A 23,873-nucleotide genomic window follows, 5' to 3' on the forward strand; every position below is an offset into this window, starting at 1 on the left:
GTGTGGGAGACAGTCATTTAATACCGATAAAGGGACAAGATAATCAAAGAAGATAAGCATGTCATGATGCAATCTCAAGCAACAAATAGACTTGCAAGAAAAATAGAAAAACAGCAATTGTAATTGGAGATTTTAATACACTCCTCCACAAAACAGCTATCAGGAAATAAAAAAATAGATATCTGTAATCAACAATACAAAGCTGATGTATTTCACATGCATATGTACACACACCTTGCAATAAACAGAGGATGCATGTTCTTTAAGAACAAATAGAACAGTTTTGAAGGAAGATTAAGTCTTAACAAATTCCAAAGGATGAATATTATACATACTTTCTTCTCAGACCCAAATTGCAAACTATTTATAACTTCATAAACACAAGGATACATTTTACAATTTCCATATGCTGATAAACTAAACACAGTTAAAAAGAAAATCATAATGGATTTTTTCAGATTTATAACTCAATGATAATAAAAAACACTTCTTATCAAAATTTGTAAAACACAGGAAAATAATACCAAAGAGAATTTTATGGTTCTAAAATACTTATAAGGAAACAAAAAAGATTCAGATCATTTTTATGCCATATTTAAATAGGCAATTTTCCTAAATCTTGATGGCCAAAGAAGAGTCATCATGACTGCTTAGATATTCAAATTAAATTCAGAAAGGGGGAATTCTCAATAAAACCAGAATTTACTGAACTATATTTGATGTTTTTATTTTCATGAAGTCACTCAACGGAGAGTACTTATATACATACTACAATATATATACACAAGCTATACCATAAAGTGAAAAGTTAATATAAGTCTCAAAACTAAGCATCTACTTTACTTTTGAGGGTGGTTTCAACCAAACTTAGGTGCATGCTTTCACCAGCAAGGGGCAAACAAAGCTGCCGTGGTGAACTTCCACTCCACACCTGTCCCCCTTGTGATCAGATTCCCTCTCCTGTCATTATGCATTTTCCATCTTTTAAATGGAGCTGCTCAATAATAATCAACAATGTCTCACTTCCAGTATTTCAACTTCTTTGCCCAGTTGGTACGTCTGCTCTAATGATGCCGTACGCAAGGATGGCTCAAGCACCAAAAATTCATGAGGAGGGCTAGGAGGGTGGAGAGTAAAGAAAGAGTATTTCTTTCTTTCGGGGATAAACACCTGCCACGGTAGCAGATGGACTAACAGCCCTGGGAAAGAAGCGAGGAGCGAGGAGAAGAAGCTGAAACGGGAAGAGGCTTCTGCAATAGGAGGACAGTTGTGTTCGTTTTGCTGACTTACATAAGCCTGTTCAAAACATAACCTTTGAACTTAGCAGGAAACATTCATGCTGCCCCAGTTTCCACCATGTGGCAGATACTATGACACCAATAAAATCTCCCTGGAGCCAGAGTGGTCCTTCCTCCTAAGGTTACCCCAGGACACAGCATGCTGAGAGGGACAGGGGTGCTGGTATCAACAACAGGATCACAAGTTCATTTCGTGTATTTTCTGACATAATTTCTACTTCATTAAAGGTCTGAGTTACTGTATCTGACCATGTGAAAAACCAGCTCCTAATGCTGCACTAACTACAATAAGTCATTCCCTCCCCCAGCTCAACATGCCATTGGACTTGACATTGTAAATAAAACCTATTGCTGAACAAAAAATAGGAAAGTGACCTTTATAAATAAAGCGAAATTTGTCTAGGAGTTGGTGAAAAGGTTCCAATATATGAAACAGTAGAAAAAAACTATTTTTCTACCAATTTTCATAAAGCCAACATGACAGATGGGATGGGGGCCAATAGTGGAATTTTTTTAACCTATTTTTTTTATTTGGTATTATTAATACAGAATCACACGGGCAACACTGTGGTTACTAGATTCCCCCATTATCAAGTCCCCACCACATACCCCATTACAGTCACTGTCCATCAGCGTGGTAAGATGCTATAGAGTCACTACTTGTCTTCTCTATGCCATACTGCCTTCCCTGTGCCCCACCCCCTACATTATATGTGCTAATCATAATGCCCCTTATTCCCCTTATCCCTCCCCAGTTACCTTTCCCTTTGGTAACTGTTATTCCATTCTTGGGTTCTGTGAGTCTGCTGCTGTTTCCTTCCTTCAGTTTTTGCTTTGTTCTTATGCTCCACAGATGAGTGAAGTCATTTGGTATTTGTCTTCCCAGCCTGGCTTATTTCACTGAGCATAATATCCTCTAGCTCCATCCATGTTGTTGCAAATGATAGGATTTGTTTTCTTCTTATGGCTGAACAATACTCCATTGTGTATCCATTCATCTACTGATGGACACTTAGGTTACTTCCATATCCTGGCTATTGTAAATAGTGCTGCAATAAACATAGGGGTGCATATGTCTTTTTGAAACTGGGATTCTACATTCTTAGGGTAAATTGCTAGGATTGGAATTCCTGGGTCAAATGGTATTTCTATTTTTAGTTTTTTGAGGAACCTCCATACTGCTCTCCACAATGGCTGAACTAGTTTACATTCCCACCAGCAGTGTAGGAGGGTTCCCCTTTCTCCACATCCTCGCCAACATTTGTTGTTCCTAATCTTTTCTATGTTGGCCATCCTAACTGGTGTGAGGTGATATCTCATTGTGGTTTTAATTTGTATTTCCCTGATAATTAGCAATGTGGAGTATCTTTTCATGTGCCTGTTGGCCATCTGAATTTCTTCTTTGGAGAAGTGTCTGTTCATATCCTTCACCCATTTTTTAATAAGGTTATTTGCTTTTTGGGTGTTGAGGCATGTGAGTTCTTTATATATTTTAGATGTTAACCCTTTGTCACTTATGTCATTTACAAATATATTCTCCCATAGTGTAGGATGCCTTTTTGTTCTGTTGATGGTGTCCTTTGCTGTACAGAAGCTTTTTAGCATGACAGTAGACCCATATGTTCATTTTTTATTTTGTTTCCCTTGCCCAAGGAGATGCATTCAGGAAAAAGTTGCTCATGTTTATATTTAAGAGAGTTTTGCCTATGTTTTCTTCTAAGAGTTTTATGGTTTCATGAGTTACATTCAGGTCTTTGATCCATTTTGAGTTTACTTCTGTGTCTGGGGTTAGACAATAATACAGTTTCATTCTCTTGCATGTAGCTGTCCAGTTTTGCCAACACCAGTTGTTGAAGAGGCTGTCATTTCCTCATTGTATATCCATGGCTCCTTTTTCATATATTAATTGACTATATATGCTTGGGTTTATATCTGGGCTCCCATTGGTCAATGGGTCTGTTCTTGGGCTAGTACCAAATTGTCTTGATTACTGTGGCTTTGTAGTAAAACTTGAAGTCAGGAAGTGTAATACCCCTGGTTTTATTCTTCCTTCTCAGGATTGCCTTGGTTATTCAGGGTCTTTGTGGTTCCATATGAATTTTAGAACTATTTGCTCTAGTTTGTTGGAGAATGCTGTTGGTATTTTGATAGGGATTGCATTGAATCTGTAGATTGCTTTAGGCAGGATGGCCATTTTGACAATATTAATTCTTCCTATCCATGAGCACAGATGTGTTTCCATTTATTGGTATCTTCTTTAATTTCTCTCATGAGTGTCTTGTAGTTTTCAGAGTATAGGTCTTTCACTTCCTTGGTTGGATTTATTCCTAGATATTTTATTCTTTTTGATGTAATTGTGAATGGAATTGTTTTCCTGATTTCTCTTTCTGCTAGTAATCATTAGTGTATAGGAATGCAACAGATTTCTGGATATTAATTTTGTATCCTGCAACTTTGCTGAATTCAGTTATTCTAGTAGTTTTGCAGTGGAATCTTTAGGGTTTTTTATGTACAATATCATGTCATCTCCAAACAGTGACCATTTGACTTCTTCCTTACCAATCTGGATGCCTTTTATTTCTTTGTGTTGTCTGATTGCCATGGCTACGGCCTCCAGAACTATGTTGAACAAATGTGGGGAGAGTGGGCATCCTTGCCAATAGTGGAATTTTATGGCCCAAAAGAGATCAAAGGACAGAGCTGCCATTTGTTCTCTAATGATCTAATCCATGGGAGGAATAGCACGTGATATGTAGTGCTGTTTCTCAAACGTGGTTAATACTGGTCAAAGGTATACGGCTTGACTCATGAAAAGCGAGACACCATAGAATTGTCATACTGGATCCGAACAAGAAGCCAGCCAGTGAAGAATTCTACTTTGAACAAGGACATCCAAGGACATTCTAGGTGTCCATGGCCTCACTCCTCCTACCCAAGCTCTGATCGTTTATCATAATGTGTAACCACCTTCAAACTACTGAGTGAAAATTATCATAGATGTTAAAGCATTCGTGAGTACAAACTCTAAGTCAAGGAGGGTGACTTCCAGAACAGCTTGCCACTCCCTCCTGTTCCAAAGGCAGCTTCACCCTTTCGTCCAGTCTTTGCTTGTCCTTGGCGCTGGCATTTCCACACCTACTGACTTACAGACCCAGGGGAGGCCAGATGCCCGCATATATTGCAGGACTGAAGGAAGACTCAAAGGCCACATACAAATAACAAAGAAAATGTACCTGTGTTGCCCAGGGATGACTTAGGACCCATTTCAGGGATCTGAAAAAAAGGAACAGGCTTGTTTCTTCATAACCTACTGAGATGCGCGGCTGGGCCAGAACTCTGCAGAACCCTCTGGTCTTCTGTCACTAGAAGCTGCCGTACACACACAGAAAGACTGGTGCACAGCAGAGCAGTCTGTGAGCAGCAAGGCTGAGAAGGGTCATGGTCAGATCCCAAGCCCAGTGAACACCTAAGCAGTCAGAAAAAATCTGGCACTCCCTTCCCAGCTTCTCATATCCAAGTCTACTTCAACTAAACTGGGCAAAGAATGGAGATGACTTGCTGTAGGAGGCACAATCAATGGTGGCATTAAACAGGTAAGATGGAGAGAAAGGAGTCCAAAGGGAGACAAAAGTTAAAGCTGATATTTTTTCAGGCCAGAGAGTTATTCTTTTACTCCACAAAACACAGGCCAGAAGAATTACATTCTATTATCTCATACATTAGCTTTCCTTAACTGGAACAGTACACAGCACACACACAGTTCTTTTCTTACTCTAATTAGAATAATAAAGATAGGTTAGGAAACTCAAAGTTTCACTTTGAAAATGGACTTTTAAAATTGCTAATGTAATTAGGTATCCTTCTTTAAAAAGCAAATCCAACCCTACCATTCAAAGGGAATTCTTTACTGAGAAGAGTAGTAGGCGGTAAATGATCACTGCCTTAAAGAGTCTTGATTCTTTGATCAGAAAATCTTCTCTAAGTCTTACATTAGGGAAAAAAGGGGAAGGGGGTGGGCATAAGAAATTAACACTACCAACTGCCCATTAAGGAGAGAAAGCTAATTGTGTTTCCCAGCAGTAGGAGGTACACTGAGACACAAGTTATAATTGACAAGTGGAAGGAAAGGTTCCTAAAGTCCCACTTACCCCAATTCTCAGTTCTGCTCAAGTTAAAGTAATGCCACGCTGGGTAGGGGGCAAGATGTCCCAGTTCCTCTCATTTCATTTTGCCCTCATCAAACAAGACAAACCATAGTGGGAACCATAAAGAAGCTAAATAACATGCAGATGAATGATAGTTAGTGGCTAGATGAGAATAATTCACCTGAGTGATATAATTTATCTAAAAATTACATCTAGGAAAGAGAAATGTGACTCTCAATAGAATAAACTCCCACCCTAATCCCAAAAGCACAAAAAACAAAACTACATATAGATACACTTCCCCCCAAAATTGAGTAAGAGAAAAAAGACAACTCCTGAATTATAAATTAAAATGTCACATTAAGAGGTATGAAAAGATGTAATGAAATTGATATAAAAATATAAACTGTATTTTATTTTCTAGTGCCCAAAGATTTTAAAAATTAAGCATAATGCTTGCCCCCAAAAGCTACTGGACAGCTAAAATAAGCCAAAAGTGTATGCTAGAAAAAGCTGATGAGGAAATCAACTATGTTATGATCACATGACATAAAACAGAGATCCCATTATAATGTTATAGCAGCAGCTAATAGGCATTAGGTTACAACTCCAGGAACCACCTCTACTACTTGCAAAGGTCGATGGAAGTCTGCAGCAATTCAATTATAAAGTGAACAAAACCAGTTCAGTTGCAATGTCAATAGAAGTCAAAGCAAATTGCTTTACTCTGTAAAGCAGTGAGCATTTTTATATCATAATCACAGTCCTGAGGTATCACTTACAGACTGAGATTTCTGCTTACATAAACAAACAAAAAATATAACCACCATGTGCTATTATCCTTAGGAACCAAAAAGTAATCAGACACTGAGTCAAACTGCGTCCCATAAACTGAGGAAGGCTGACACTTTGACAGCTCAGGAATTGAGAGCACGGTGCTCAGAACACCAGCTCCAGGCCAGCTGAGGCAGTGAGGGCTGCTGGATTCCTAGCTGTTCACCTGTCCTCTTAGCCTGGTGGTTCTTCTTACCTAAAGAACGTTAATTGCAAAGTTAAAATGCTAGCAACAAATAAACTTCGGTATTATGCTTGACAAAAATAACCAAAAATAAAAGACTAAGCTACATTTTCTTTGAAAGCGTACCATATATGAGAATACATTTGAAGTCCTCTACTTCAAACACCAGGCCCTCAAGAAAACATAGGCTAAAATACTTGGGTATTTACTAACTGCTGGGTGAGGTACAACCATTAGCTCATGTGTTCTTAGTAAAAACCATGTGAAATTATATTGCCCCAAACTCAAGAGGCTTAAAAGGGAATTTGGGGAGATCATGAAAGAGAGCAAGAGTTAGAGATTTAAATCCAGGTTAAAGCCAAACCTAACCACAAACAGTTCTACCATTCACTTAAACTTGCTTGCTGCCCAAGTAATCCCCCACGTGCTAGGACAATGTGGCTGTGAGAGAGCGGCGCAGGTACAAGGTGAAAGATGCATTAGAGCTAAAGGGAGACTGCTAAGCAGCAAGAGCTACTCATTCCCAATGGTGCCAGTGAAGTCTCCCCAGGCCAATTCACGCCAGAGGCACTCCACTCCACAGGTTTCTTTCTAGGGATCTGCTTCATTCTTTCCACTTCAAACTGGTAAACTTACACCCAACACAACAACTGCCAGGCACAGCTTGCATCAGCATTAAGGTGAAACATTTGTAACTTAAATACATAAATACATATGTTGTGTGTATGTATGTGTATACAGGTACATGAGGGTATAACAAGTAATTCAGTATAGGAAAAATAGAGATCTGTATAAAGAAGAAAATCACCAGGCTCTCACCCACTAAGCACAACTACTGCCATAACTGATTAACATTCTTCCAGATTTATGTCTATGCTTATGTATTTCTTTACATAGTTTTTTCTTTAGAAGTGAGGTTATTCTGAAAATTCTGTTTTACAATGTGCTTTATTCATTCAGAAACACAGAAGCCTATGTGTGCTTCTAAGGGATCTGTATCATCTGCTTGTGTTTGGCTAAGAACCCAAAACGTCCACAACAGAACACACAGAATACTATACAGCAGTGGAAAAGGGAGAGGGGTGCTCTCTTCATATTGACATGAAAAGCTAAGGAAATACACTGTAAAATAAAATTCTTAAAAATCAGGTACAACCACTTGGCTGCACAAGGAGGTAAATTAGCATCTATATTCCTTTTTGCTTATATATACATAAAAAATTCTGGAAGGATAAATGAGAAACCATAGGTTGAACCATGTGAAGCTGCTATTCAATCATGTGTGATATACACAGAGCAGTTTCACGTGGTACAACCCCACTAACAATCCAGTTTGGATCTCAGCTCTGAAAGTATTTAAGAAACTATAGCTTGACCTATATGAAACCCCTGGGGCTTTATGATTTTTGACCTACTAAGTGAAAAAAAAATTGAAATTGCTAATATTAGATAACTCTGGAACTAAAGACGGGCTTTGTGATGGCTCAGCCCCATTTTGCATATACTGCAGGGTGCAGGAACTGAGATGATGTGATGCAATGGAGACTTTACACTGCATCATCATATACTTTCTGTTGTTGCAAACAAGGGAACATGTTGTATTTTTTTAAAAATATTTTTAAATGAAAGGAAGAGAACAGAGAACAGAAAAATAAGAGGAAAATCCACTATATTCAGGCAGCATCAGATTCCTGATTGTATTCACTTTACTCATTTCCAACAATCTGTTAAAGCATGAGGTGCCTGAGATAAACTACATTACAACTAAAAACTAGGTATTTTTTTCACTTAGGTAAATGGCTGTATACATCACAATAAATATATCACCAAAATAAAAGATTGCTTTCCTTTCTCCTTTCCCATAAAATGAGCCTCCCCTTTTCGCTTGCAGGGCCCATTTTTATTACAGTGCCTTGTGTCCCGGGTTTAAAACCACACTCACCTCTGGCTGTTTCTTTTCCTTTCTCAAGACCATATTTCAGATTCCCCTAAAACAAAACTAGCCATTTGCAAAACTAAGGATCATTCCTAAAATTTAAAAAGAATAAATCAACATATTGTTTGAAAGATGCAGAGAGTATTGTTGAAAAGACTCAGAGGAAAACCAGTCATGTGTGTTGACTTCAGGGAAGATAAGACTTTCGCACCACACTTGTGTTAAGCACTTTCAGGGTTATAAGGATCCCGGGCTCTGGATTCAATACTGGCTTTGTCACTGACCAGCTGTAGGAGTTGGGTGAGCTACTGACCTTCTCTGTGCCTCCGTTTCTTGAACTGTACAACAGAGATAATAATACTACCTGTCGAATTGTTATGAGGATTTCCTAAGTTTAATAAACATGGCCAAAAAACAGTACCTGGCATATAATATGGTATATGTAACTGTTCACTATTATTACCCTCTAGATTTTTGTATCCTATTCTTGCATTAACCCATTAAAATTTTTATGAGGAAGACTACACCTTTAAAATAATGAAGATCATAAACAGAGACTTACATAATCACTATTTCTATTCTGACCCGAAGAGAAAAATAAAATCAGAATCACATTCCAAGCTCAAAAAATCCTGCTGCTGATTTTAGAGAATATTAGTATATGGGAAATGTCAGCCCCCAAATTCATTTGAATAGGCCTGAAGATTTCTTTTCATCCAAAGGTGACACTGAGCTCCTTCTGGGTACTGCTGGGAGGCACACGGGAATGCCATGAAAAGCAGAATGAGCATTGCGGGCACCCAAGCTACAAAGGTGCCACCCAGAGCTCAAAGAGGCAACCCGCAAAGACTGGCTATCGGAGTCTTCTCCATCGCTGACTCAATCTCACATTGTTTTCTTTTATCTCAACAGCTGGTAAGGATTCATATATATGAATAAGTAAAATGAACTGCTAAATGAACACTTAGATTTTCCTGGTCATTTTTTTCATGGTCCCCAAGAGTTTTCCAAGTAGTAGAAGTCGCTTGAAATCAGCCACACTGAGATAATATCTTCACCTTCAAGATTTTTGCTCATCTTCCTGGCTACCAAAGAAAACGTTTCAAATCAGTCACTCTTGACAGCCTTAAAAATTCTATATCATTCAGGATAAACAATACTTTGGTTGGTTTGAAAGGATGTTTCTTAGACAGCCCGGCTACCTCCTACGCTGTAAGAGTTTCAAAGAGGGCTATAAAGAGAGTGACAGCTGCTTGAATTCAGAACTAGAAATTAAAATAAAAGCTATTAGAAGTGAAGGGAAAAAAACCCACACCACAGGGAGACAAGCTTTAAAGAATTTTTCTCTCTTCTAGAAACCCGTTACCTGCCATGAACTTATTTTCACCACAGAGAGGCAGCTATGTACTTTTTTAAAAAGCATTAAATAAGCTTTTTTTCCCTGCCAGAGAAAGAGGTAATGTTCATCCCACACAGAGACACAGTTAAGATTATATAGGAATCATATAAGAAGTGGCCTTGTGCTTTGTCACTAACATTAGGGGGGAGCTGAGCTTCTGGGAGGCTGCCGGGGGGATGCCAATGCCAGGGAAGTGGCCCACATGATTTATGGGCATGCCACAACTCAATTACAGCCCTGAAATTTCTGGCTGCCTTTTCCAACCCATTGATCTCATCACTGTACAAGTGAGTTAAGAGATAATCTGTTTACATGTACTGTCACTGAGGCAAGTGTGGTCTTAACGTTTAACTTCACATTATATTCATTCCATGTCAAGGAATCATAACATTGCTCTGAGGAAATGGCAAGAGGCCTTGGCACTCAGAAGTTATTACCCAAAATGCACCCATGAAGTGTCATGCAAAAAAAAAAAAATCATGGTAAGAATGGAGAGAAGATTACCAAGCTGAAGCCAAGGATCTGCTTGTGGCAGGGGGCTCAGGTTGGCCACAATTACAGGTCCAACTCATCTGATACGTCTACAAGGAAACATCAGTAACTACAGAATGTCACTGAAAATCCGTGTCAGCAATGGACCTCTCACATAAGTGTCCTGATCACATTGTGCAGAGGAAAGGGTAGTTCCGTTCACTTATAAAAGCATGTTTTCAGGAAGGTGGTTTCTGAAGATGCTGGCACGGGAACTGAGGTTAGAGTGCACGGGGCTGCCATGACTCGGCTATCGGCCCTTAGCTGCTACTGAAATCAGCGGTTGCCTCCCATCCCTTTGTGATGTGTCTAAATGTGACTAATATGTGTCTCTGAGGTAGAGGATGAGAAAAACAAGCTTCCATTGTTCATGGTTAAAAGACTATTCTTTCTCTAAAAAGACATAATATTTTAATAATTATTTAATCTTTTTCCCTTTCTACTGATACACTGTATACACTATTTATACCAATATGTTCTACACTGTTTTTGCTAACCCTCTTTTCCAAAGTAGGTACATATAGCAGTATGTATTGAAGACACCAACAAAATGAGGCATTTCCTTCCTCTTGATGGAAAATGACCCAAATTTTAAAAATAAAATACCTCAGGGCAAAAACCAAGACATAAACATATTGATAGATTTATCTATGAGCCTAAAATGTGGCTGATGACATCCATTCTGATTACCTGCCTTCATCCTCCATATCTAGTCAGTTAAGAAGCCCAATAATTGTGCTTTAATATCTTTCCCAGATTTATTTCCCATCCCTAATGCTGGTTCAAGCCCACATCAACCGAAGCCTCAATTACTTAACCAGGCTTTTACCACAGATTTCCTGATTCTTAGAGATTAAGTCAGATTAAACTTCCTCCTTAAATATCACTTTCCACGTTACAACTCTTCTCCCTTGCAAAAAAAATAGTAATATCTCTTACCATTTCAACAGAAGGCACTTTTCTCTGGCATCAATAATATTGAACAGCAGCAGCCAGTGTTTGAGCATTTACTATATGCCAGCCATCATGCTAAGTATATTAACTGCCTTAACCTTCGCAGGCCTCTTCAGTAGTAGACATTATGAATACTCCTATTTTGCAGTGAATAAAATGAATATGGAGAGAGTAAGTGATGTGCCCATGAGTACAGTCGAAACATAAACTCCTCAACCCACGCTCCTCACCACTCCTTGGTTCCTCCAGGCCACTTTCCCAGGTCGGCCTGCATCTCATCAGGTTCCTGCATCCCTCAGCGCCGCCCTCTTCTGGTCCAGCTGGTCTCCTCCTCACCTGCCTGCCTTGCTCTTGCTTGGAAAGATGCTGTGCCTTCATGCATGCCAAGCCCCTCACCTGAAACCCTTCCCCAGCCAACTGCTAAGAAAGCCCTGCTCAAAGGCAACCGTGAAGCTCTTCCCACCCACTGCAGCCCTGGAGCGCTCTCGGCCAACAGCCCACCACTGGGCACGCATCGCCACGCTGTCTCATATTTCACTAAATGGTGACAGACCAAATGAGAATAGAATATCAGCTCCTTGAAATAGAAACCATGTGTGGCGTGATGGGGAGTTTATAAAAACTCTTTAACAGATATGTGGTGTCATTCTGATTTGAGTATCCAGTACCAGAAAAATCACTAATAAATGATGGAAGTGGAAAAACTCCAAAATGCTAAGAGCATTCCATATTTTAAGATTAAAAATCTACATTTCCAAAAACCTTATAGTAGCCTACTTTTTAGCTTTCATTTTCCTTGCTTATATCTCAGGGTCCAACCACAGTTTTTTGACTTACCTTAAGTGGCTAATTTGTATCACCAACATTAGTCTCATTGATGTGGGACATTTAAATGGTAGGTAATCATTCAAAGATTCTAATCTGGATTCAGTTAAGCTGAAAGGACATCTCCACAGGACTCATTTGTCCTACCAACTTTAGAGACTGATCCCTATCACAGCATGTCCCTCCACAGGACAGAAGGAAAACGATCATGCTCCATTGTTTATTCGTCTCCCTTTTAACAGTTATATTTTCCTTTTTCTTCACTATCTGGCTCTGCACCCTCAACATGGTGTCTGTACCATGACTTCAGTGACACAAGTCCAACAAAACGCACTGCAGTTAGCACAGCCACGACCCAAGCGTGTAAGTGCCGACCCCAAGTAAGACCAACTCTAAAATGGTATTAAATCCTGCCAGTTGGCTTACAAGATGATTCTGTTTTCATCTCACTATAAATCTTAGGCCTACATAACTTAGGCTGCCTAAGTAAGTCCTGCATCATGTACAAAAGAAGACAGGCAGAGAACACCTAACTACCCAAGAAGGTGCAAATAAAAACCGGTCCCGCCAATGTCTGCTTCTATTTAAACATAGCTTAAAGGAAGAAAGGCAAAGCCTCGTCAGATGATGGCCATCTTCTCTCCTACTCCCCAGACCTTATTTTAGAATTTTTCTTTTGCCTTGAATGAAAACTAAGAGAATGTCCCATCCAACCTCATGAACTTGCCTTATATTTGGGGGAATTACAACAAACACAGCAATCTCTCTTTAAAAATAAGAGGTAGTAAAGACATAAATTTGGAGTGGGCAGGAGAAAACAAATACATAACATACTGAACTTTTTGTTTCTAATTCTACAGAAATGAAACCACAAAAGGGTAACCTGAAATGAAGTGAAAGCAAACCTTTGATTTTTAATCTTCTTTTTACCACTTAACAAACTACCTCATATTCTGCTCTTTCACAAATGACTTAGCCAAATCTATTGAACTTTGAAGTTCATGACATTATTAAATGCTATATGAAAATGAACAATATGGCTTCTACAAAATGATGAAAGGCAAGAACTTCAGTGAAGATTTAATAGCTGCTCTATTTAAAGAAATCTAGCTAGATACTACATCCATTCCAGTTCATATTAATCATCAAAGATTCTTAGTAACTAGAATTTCAAAGTCTTCAGCAAATAATTTTAGTATCATTTAATCACATATTTCAAGGAAAATAATGTACATTGTGTATACAGTATGGCTAAATGTGCCAAAGCCAATGAAAGTCTTCAATAAAGTAAAGGTATTATGCATCTTTAATTAAAATGGTCATCTCTCCATTGGGAGTGGAGTTGGGATTGAATATAACGTAATAAGAATCATGTCTAACAGCAGGTTTCTCTCCTGTTTCAAGCCAGCTTGGATTCTCTGCTCTCGGCTTATTCTACTTCAGCTTCTGCTAACAGGCTTGCTGACTCTTTGCTAACAGTGACTTTTTGATCTGCCTGATGTTAAATTTAAACCAATTGTGAGTGTTTTCTAGGGTTGGCTGTTTGGTACATCACATAGTTTCATACCCTACTCAGTGCAGAAAAAGAAGTTATAGACCACAAGCCACTTCACTCAAATACCAAATCTGTGACCACATCACAGGGCTGAAGAAAATCTCCAAGTCATCCATACTAGTTCCTTAAATCTTGGCAGATAATCTACCTAACTTTTACACAAAACTTGGTCCTGGATTTTATTAAGTTAGATTTAACTTACACTACAGTGAGTAAATGAGGGGGGAGAACATACTTGCACTTAAATTTTCTTTCTGACTCATATTAGCTAAAAAAATCGGGAAAAATTATCAACCAAGCCCTCCTGCATACTTAAAACAAGGTAAACATGCTAAGTGACACCACCACATCAGTAAGAAATACAAATAAAAAGGTTGTAGAGTTAGCAATTAGATGACTCAGCATACTGAAAAAAAAAATTTAAGTCCTGGTAATAAGAATAGATTTTTTTTTGAAGGGGTAGTTTTCAATATGCTAAGTGATATTCAGTAACATAGTTTGTTAGTATCCTTTCCCTATATGTTTTCTTTCAAAAGCAAGTTCACCACCTCTCACCCCTTATTTCCATTTTGGAATATGCAAAATGTAGACCCTACTTTGTGCTCCCTGAATAATTCCTTTCCCTACCATTTGGGTTTCACTAAATCTTAGCAACTGATAATTGGTGGGGGGAAGGGGACAGATCAATAACAGTTTTTATTGTTTTATTTTATGAGCAAATAAGATAAAATAAAATCACTCCATGACCAAAATCATGGACCTTCCAGATTCTGACACCCTGCAAAAAAAAGGAAGAACTCCAAGGCTGCAGTCAAGAAGAATTCATGTAAGTTATAAAATGCACAATATAAAAGAAAACATCATATAAATCATGAACATAAAAACAGAGTAAACAGAATATTTGACAATCTTTTTTTTCCCCTTACAGCCAATTTTTAAGAATTATTATATGACCTAAAAATTAGGAATGCTACATCTTGAGCATTCCATTAAAAAAAGTGCTGAATACCATGTTAGCAGCTGCTTATCTACTAATAATCACTTAGCAACCCAATGATCAGAAGACTAGTACACTATATGCACATGCTTGAGTATTATGATTCAATTCCTAAAAATACCAAAACAAGTAGATGTGATTCTAAGACAAAAGGTCATTCTTTGGTCATTTTCTTTTAAACACAGTCAGTTCAGTTTGTTCAGAGAGCCAATGAACCAATGTAGATACTATTCTATATCTTCTTTCTTTCCCATTTTCCAACATTTGCCTCTTCCACTATTTATTAACACTTCTACCAGAAGACAAGTGAGATATAAGAAAAGGTGCAATTCAAACCAGTCAGTTTTATTCCTTATTAGCAACTCTGTTGAGAGAGAGGGAAAATGAGAGAAGAGATAGAGAATAAAGAAGTTAGTTGGGAACAGAAGCTGAAACTAATGTCTAAAAGGAAGCTCTGAAATTATAGTTTGATTTTAATGATTCATGACCTTCCTCTGGAAAATAAGGATCTGAGTGTAAAGCTAATACTTGTATCATCTGATATGTCTTAAACAATTCAAAGGAATACCAGAATGTCTTGGGCTCCAGAGTTTTACAGAATGCTTTCTGAGTCCTGGGAGTCCTGCAGATACACCTCCATGTCCACTGAGTAGAAAACAGTTGGTGCCAGCACTGAACTTTGGATATTAACTTCCTGGACACTTGATTATATAGCTGCTTATGATGAAGGTACTGTAGTTCTTTCTATCTTCATTCCCTTCCTCCCTTTGACAATCATCACACACTTCCAAACCAATATAATCTTGGTGACTTAAAAGGATAGTAAATGAACAATAAAAAAAAAGAAGAATGAGAAGAGGAAGAAAAATGAAGACTAATTTCCAGTTCAGGAAATGTCCTCAACAGGGGTGAGGGTTCCCAACAAGCGAGTCACAGTTTCCGACGGGCCTGCTGAAAACACAGGTTTCCGGACCATGAGCCTCTTACTCTCCACACTGATAACCACTGGATTACAAGTCAGCAATCCGGAGCCTCCACACCGCTCACGGTCTTGTTTTGTAGGGATCACAGTTTAAAATTCAAATTTCCAGGCTCTTTTTTAAAACCAGGCAATCTGGCAATACTGAGACAACATGAGCACATGACACAACTAACAGGATCAAGGTAACTTGGATGGGACTCGACAAATCCCATTTGCTAGAGTCCCAGCGCAGCTCAGTTCACTCAGCCTGGCCCCCAGAAAGCAAGTCAACCTGCCCCACCTGCCAACTGATGAGACACCTGCCTTAGGGGGAAGCAAGTAAGGTACAGAGGCCATGGACTCCAGGGCCATGGTGAACTGTGCCTTTAATTGAGATGAATTTAACATTAGACTCCATCAGCTCCTCTCATAAAAGATCTGCTTTAATTTTAGTTCCCCTTCCATTTGTCTCAGGGTTATGTAACCTCACAGGAGGTCACACAAGTCTCCCAAAAAAGAAATTTAAGCTGTCTTTTAAAAATAAAAAAGGAAACATGCATAGCAAATACAAACACAAAACTGAAACTTGCGTTCTCTCCCAGACAGGAAAGCTTTACCCTCCTTGTTAACCTCAGAAACGATCATCTTAAAGGGAATGGGAGTTGAATCCCATGGCCTGCCAGGGGATATAGATCATAGTCTCAAAACGCATCAACAAAAAAGTATAGTTAACATCTTACCACCTTCCAGTTCAAGACAGAGATTATACACAGCGATGGGCCTCTTAGTTCTCTGGCCTTGTCTCTTCGATTGCCTCGGTGGAGCGTTTGGAGGTGATGCTGAGAGGGAGACTGGCTCAGGGAATGTGGCATCAGGCAGGGTCCTAAAAATCTGCCATGAAAGCATAAAGGACATTAATTGTTTCCCATGAACAGAAACCTGTGTATTCTAACGGAAAACCAATATCAAACAACATTTGATTTGGAGTTCATACAAAATGGGCAGGAGCCAAAAATTCATTTCTCCCAATTTGGGGTATGTGTCATAAGCCTTTTATGTATTTTTTAATGGAAGATTTGAAAATAAAATACCTCGTTAAAGTAAAAGCAACATCAAATCATTATATTTCAAAATAAATTCATTCCCAAACTAAACAAGTATAGTTATTTTTACCAGGTATAGACAATACCACAGCTATTTATCCACAAAGGAAGTAGCCAGGATAAAACATGAAAAACAAATATCCCATTAAATTCCATACAGGGTTATATTTATGCCAAATATTGGTCTCAGTTTTTTTCAGACTACATAAACAGTAACATACGATGGCAAATATTTTTTACACATTTAAAAATAGCTTGTGCTTATGAAATTACCTTTCAGATTCCCATGGACATTTTTTTGTAAAATGCTTCATAGATTTCATCAATTCATTTAATATCCTCCAATTTCTCTTAATAATTTCCCCTCCATTTATGAAACCTAAAATATTTTGCACCTTGATTATCTACAGTGTCTTTCATGATATCAGCAATAACAACATTAATTAAAATGTGCTGCTTTTTTGCTTAGCATTGTTTTTCCTGTTGAGAAAAGCAATGTGTGCCATAAAGGGATACATATCATACAGAGGTGATTTATAATAGACCTTCCATAGCCGCCAAGATCTAAGTTCAGAGGTTTCTTGTCCCCAGCAACACTGGAGACCTTTCAGCCTTCAACGAAGTCATAAAATATTCAGAGACATCAACTTAACAGACAGTGCATCTCCCAAAGAGCTGCATTCTTCAGGTGGAAGCAGGAAATAGGAAGAAAACCAGCTGACATTAAACCAAACATAGATAGAAAATTCACAATAAAAGGCACTGCATGAAAGCCCAAGGGTTGCAAGGAAATTAAGGAATAAAAATAGGCATGTGACCTGTGTATACAAGGGAGGGTATCTCTTACATTCATGGATCACGCTGTATAACTAACAACCATGTCAGAGTTAAAATCGCATAGTCTAAAAGTTCTCACCTAAGAATTATTATATACCAATAATAATTAACAATCTCAACAGAGCATTCGCTTTACAGTACCATACTGCCCCCTCATGTGTAAACAGAATAAAAAATGATTTAAATTACTGTGGACAAATATTTGTTAGTGAACATTTAATTTAGTGCTCCAACTGGTAACCTGCTAACACCAGATTTCCACAGACTCCATGTTCCGACAGGGCACGCTGGCAAATAGCAAACTACTTATCTGCCTTAAAAAACTCCCTGCTGTCTAGACAACCATCCACAGCTCAATTTAATTCCTTCTGTCTTTGTTCAAATTAAACAAGGTTGTGGTGTGGTGGGAACAGGAAAGAAGTTAGCTTGGAAAGTGGAGAGGATGTCAGGGGTGAAAGAGAGAAGGGGAGATGGGAAAACTGAATCCCATTGAAAGAAAACACCTGCGTGTAACCAGCTCTTGGAACAGCTCCTTGACTTACCTAAGTTTTATCTTTACAAACATGGCAAATGCCTCTAGGATGTTACTGGAATAGGAAACCAAACCACACAGACAGCCAATACATCCCAAGCCTAAATAAACAGTGGAAAAGTTGTATCTCAAGAACTGGCATTGGATAGCTGCTAATCTTCTGAAAAGACCTTCCTGGGATATCAACGCTGATGACTGCTGTTTCCCCTTCTCCCTCCGCACTCCCCCTTCAACTGGAGGTCAGAGGGTCGGGGGAGAGGGGAGTGAGCTGTAGGGACAGCCCCAGTCTGAGAGTCAGACTCCAAAGCAGGAAGCCGGGAGTGTGACTGAATGCACAGGGGACACACCAGAAGTCTCCAAAATACTCATGATGCTGTTTAGTTTATATCAGAATATCTGGGAGATTATTATTCAGCCATAAAAAGGAAGGAAATCTTGCCATATATGACAACGTGGATGGACCTTGAGGGCATTATGCGAAGTGAAATAAGTCGGAGAAAGACAAATACTTTATGATCTCACTTATATGCGGAATCTCAAAAAAACAAAAACAACAGATGGTGGTTCTTCGAGGCAGTGGGGTAGCAGGTGGGGAATGGGGAGGAAATAGGTGAAGATGGTCCAAAGATACAAATTTCTTCCAGGTATAAGATAATTAAGTTCTAGGCATGTAATGTACAGCATGGTGACTATCATTACTATACCATATTATATATTTGAAAATTACTAAGAGGATAAATCTTAAAAGTTCTCATCACAAGAAAAAACAATGTGTTAAGTATATGAGATGACGGACATTAAATTTATTATGCTAATCTTTCACAATATACACATATATCAAATCATTACTTTGTACACCTCAAACTAATGCAGTAACATCGTACACCTTAAACTAATACAATGTTACACATCAATTATGTCTCAATAAAACTCAAGAGGATAAAGAATACCTGGAAGTGGGAACTGGGCTACAGATTTTTTGGCCCTGTTTTTCTTTGATTTGCATTTTAAAGCTCCCAGGTGACTCTTTTGTGTGGTCAAGGCTGAGAAACACTCACTTAGACAGTCATCTGACATCATTCTACATTTGTGTCGGGTGGCCCAAAGTCAAAATCAAAACAGGAAAACAATCATTTCAGAAAAATTGGCACTGAACATAGGCAAGCAATCCTTGGACCTTCCCAAGTTCTAATCAGGACTAAAATGTTTCAAAGATTTTAAATGTCAACCACTCCCTCAATAAACTCCATGCTACACTAGCATTTCAAAGAGGCAACCTACCATCCAGCTTATTAGGAGGTCGCAAAGAACAGGCGCTGACCCCAGAAGGGACCATCCTAGCTTTCATGCTTTCCCAGCTATGCTCAGACATACTCCTTAAAGCCGTGGGCTTTCTGCACTCATTTGTCTAATGAGGACAATAATACCTACTTCTCAAAGTATTACAGGGATTAAATTAGAGAATGTTTATACACAACTTGGTACACCAGAGCCAGAAATAACTGGTAGTTACTGGTATTTGCAGTATGATCACATATAGTACATCCCCAATGCTCTGTATATTTATTTTGGCATTTATGCACTGAAATTTTGAGATTTAAGCTCCTTCTTGTGTCGAATACATTTAACAAACACCTACCAGGTGGTAGTCTTTCTCCAAAGCACTTTAATACTTTGCAGAGCCTTTGAGGTAAGTATCATTCCCCACATTTTGAAATGATAAAAGCTCAAAGATTGTACAATTAGCCCAAGTCGCCACAGTTTGAAAATGGTAGAGTTGATAGCCTAACTCAACTCTGATTCCAACACCCCTATTGCCAGTTAAAAAGAAAAAAAAATGTAATTCTTAGTAAAAAAAAATTAGCTGTACCATTCCATGTCTGTTTAGAATGAGCAAAACAGAGGACATCTACATAGCCTCGGCATCACTGCGCTGTCTTCGTGAGCGAGCAATGTGTTACCTTTACACGCCAGAGCACCACCTTGAGAACTCAAGTTCTCAAGTCTTGTTTTGTTTTGTTCTATTTTTAAACTACAAAGCTATGCTCTCATGATTCTCTCTGAAACACCAGAAATACTTTAAAAGGATATTCTTTTTAAGTTTAGGCGGAAATATTAAACTCTTTACTTTAAAAATTTAAACCCGTTTTTTGGCAATCTGACTCTAGAAGTTAAAACTAAGCTTATTTTTTTCTATGTAGTCAAGATGTGTGTCATCTTCAAATACAACACTTTAGGCTTTGTAAACTATAATTTTTAAATTTAGACTGTCCAATTCTAGAGCCAATGCATAGATGCAAATGCCTTTAATGCCCAGGTCTCTTTCCAAAATCTCTCATTGCCTTAACATAAACTCAAGTTAAGCAATACTAAGAGAGCAAGTCTACTCAAAACCTACTTTTCTCAGGGTAGAAAATTTCTTCACTTTACCTACGTATTTACACCAAAGAAAAAATTCAAACCAGACAATCCAATGACAAAAAAACAAAACTCCACACGTAGGCATGTCAGGTAAGTAAGCGCTTATTCAAGTCTCCCACAAGTGTCAGCACAAACACAAGTCTGGCACTATTTTTCAGAGTCACAGATCCACAGACTCAACAAACTGGATGTTTATGCCCATGGGACTCAGTCATACATAGAAATAACCTCCCTGCATCCTTCATTTTCTGCAACCAGGGGCCACATGTGGAAATAACTGGGTTACTTCTCCCAGAAATACTTTATATAGAACAGAAAAAAAGGATGGTCTCTGAAAATTTTGCTTTAGTACCCAACTCGAACCTGTAGCATTTGATTCAACTGAAATAATCATTAGTATGGTTAAAGGAAATTAAGGACAATGAGATCTTTTTTAAAAAAAAGTGCTTCTACAGAAGAGTCCACCAGTCTTTATTGTAATAGATAACTAGTATATTCCTATCATCTTGCATTAATACTTGCAACTACTGGGTAATTGGAATATCCTGGACATTATGCCAAGTACTTGACCTACAAAGATGTGGACCCAGATTTCCTGATTCCAGTGTGCATGTCTCAGTCACCACGCCCCTCTGCCTCCAACATTACCCAGTCATGTTAAATCCATTCATATTACGTCCTCTTTGGGGATGTCATATCTCACGTAACTACATCTACCCATAACAGACAGATGTATAACCAGAAGACAGTTGGAAATCAAAGCATACACCCTTTAATGAACCTTTACCATAGAAAGAGGGACAAAAATAAAATTTCCAATCTTCTTTCTAAAATACCTAACTACAAAATGGTCAATCATTACTTTCGACTTCAGCGTCTCTAGTGTATTTAGGCAAACGCTCATCCCCTTGGGGTTGTAGAGTCTAAGTTGGCCCAAAGTAGCCTGAACCTTCCATCCCAACTTTAGCATTTAGCTACCATGTGAACAGTACACACTGAGCTCTGAAAACTTTCTGTGTCTACCCTAGAAGCAGCACTACCCCAAGACTAAATATAGGTCTTTTATAGCAAATTAACTAGAATTGATAATAGGGACACATCACACAAGACAGTAAGGAGGGCAGCCAGGAAGAATGGGAGGAGGACAGGAGGTGCTCTCGGTCCAGTGGTGAAATACTAGGTGGGTTCAGGCTTAATGCTGGAAACATTCTAAGGCTTTATGTTTGTTCTGGTTCATTAAAACTCAGAATCTCAGAGCTGGAAGGTATCCTAGATGTCACTTAGGCAAACCCCTTTATTTCACAGTTGAACACACTGAGGCCCCTGCGGTTAAAGATTTGCTCATATTCATACCACTAGTCAGTGGCAGACTCAGGCTTTATTCCCAGACCAAGACCTCACTGCCAAAAGCTGTCTCCCATTTTGCTGGCTCTGACCCTTTCTTTCCAACAGACTATCCTTGATGCATGACTTCCTCTTCATGGGAGATTTTGCTTAATAGCTGAAACTCTTCAAAGCACTTTCATATGCATTATCTGATACAAGCCTCAACACACACATCTGTGAGACTGACACTGGAGCACATTAGAGGGTCATGTTCGGAGTCCTACCGCTACCCGTCAGCATGAGGCCCTTCCCATCATGCCACAGAAGATAGTAAGGAAGGCAGTAAGGAGGGAGGGAGGACAGGAGGCATTCCCAGTCCAGTGGTCACTCACCCCACTGGGCTTTGACCATGTCCCTGACTTACCAGGAGCCTTTTGAAAAACAGCGTCCACTTTAGTTTACAACCAAAAAAAAGGAAAGCAGAAAATGTGCTTGTTAGAATTTAACAAATAGGTAGAATTTATCAAAGTTTCCTTCTAAGCTTTTGGTTTTAATTTCTGGATACAATTTCAGACCCTTTCCCAAGTCCTCATGGGGATACCACATTGATCTCTGCAGCACACTATGTACTAAACAGAGTAATACGTAGTTGACTTTGGTTTCTGACTGTGAGAGTCTAGTAAATGACACCTTCTATCAACCAGACTTTATAAAATGAGACATACCCAAACTACGCCAACAGGTGGCATTTTCAGTGGCATTAACTGCAGATTCTTCAGTGTCCTGGTTCTTCTACTGTCCAGTGGAAACAACAAAGGTAATACTAATAATAACACTTAGCTCTGACATCCTGGGAACCTAATGGTAGTAAAGAAATGTTCATACATTCACTAAATAGCTTTCTCCCCAATCGAATAATAAAGTGAACTCCTCCTGCTTAAGCCAAAGGTTCCATCACTCTTACATTCATAGTGCGAACATATATTCCCAGTTATAAAATGTTGTTTTCTGGTTTGCAAACCTTTAAAAACACTCCAGGTGCAGTTTTATCAATTTGCACCTGCAAACATTTGGGAAACACAAGCATACACTTTCCAAAGTCAGAAAGAAAAAAAAAAAAACACTTTCCCAAACACAGCTGTAACTTTAACTTTCATAATCCAAATGTCTGCAAATATTCTTCACTGATTAAAAAGCCAATGCCTAGAGTTTTTTCCAATCAAGGTGCCCTTTGCTCACATGCAAACAGAAAGTTTACATTTCATCAACAAAAGTCTAGAATAATATTGAAGAAATATACTCTACATCAATGAGAAAACATACCCCATACCAAATATCCCTTTTTTTTTCTCTTCCTTTTCCTCCTTCAATTTTGGTATACAACTTGCCTCCAAGTTCATTTTTCTTTTATTTACCCTTCATCTTTCCAGAACTCAAGCGTTCCTTAGAAATCACTTCGTCCTAACAGAGCACCAAGGATCAGAGCACAGGAAGCCCACCCAGCACAGTGCCCAAAGGAGAGGGCTCCCCACCCAGGGCTCACTCTGGCCATGATGTCATACCAATGGGTTTCAGCCCCGGACAAGTTCACTATAAATTCAATGTGACCAAAGAAATAACAGTAGAACATTCTTGGGGTGAAAGGGTTATACCCAACTTTATTCCCACAGTGGCAGGTCAATCACTTGAATCCTGTCCACTCAGAGTGAGTCTGCATGCAGCAAACTGGCCTCTGCCCCCACAGCTGTCTCAATCTCTGTCCTTGGCGCTGCCACTACTCCAGCCTCTACTCTGTTCTCCTGTAGCCTTGCAGCCCTGCCACTGTGTCACCCAGGGTGGGCAGAGCTCTTTATATAGAGTCAATAACAATGTATTGCCCACATGTGTGTAGTGAGCCAGCGGACCAGGGACAGGTGAGAATCCTGGCCACAGGAACCTTCACTTTAACCACACATGACAAGAAGCAGGACCCTCCCTCAGTGTTACCTATGAAACTTTAAACTGAATGTAAGCAAACTCATTTAGAACTGAGACT

At 38.9% G+C, this 23,873-nt stretch overlaps 1 protein-coding gene across 6 annotated transcripts in view; it reads right to left on the reverse strand.

Annotated features, from left to right (window-relative positions):
* Positions 1 to 23,873, reverse strand: part of ARHGAP10 (Rho GTPase activating protein 10) — a 275,052-nt gene that overhangs the window by 30,855 nt on the left and 220,324 nt on the right. For 5 of the 6 annotated variants that reach the window (XM_073232593.1, XM_073232594.1, XM_073232591.1 and 2 more), the window contains one exon: positions 16,360 to 16,510. In XM_073232593.1, coding sequence (XP_073088694.1) covers positions 16,360 to 16,510 — 151 coding nt within the window. The remainder of the gene's footprint in view (positions 1 to 16,359; positions 16,511 to 23,873) is intronic. The other variant, XM_073232592.1, reaches the window with a different exon arrangement.

The sequence above is a fragment of the Manis javanica genome, chromosome 3, assembly GCF_040802235.1.
Source record: "Manis javanica isolate MJ-LG chromosome 3, MJ_LKY, whole genome shotgun sequence".
Taxonomy (NCBI): domain Eukaryota; kingdom Metazoa; phylum Chordata; class Mammalia; order Pholidota; family Manidae; genus Manis; species Manis javanica.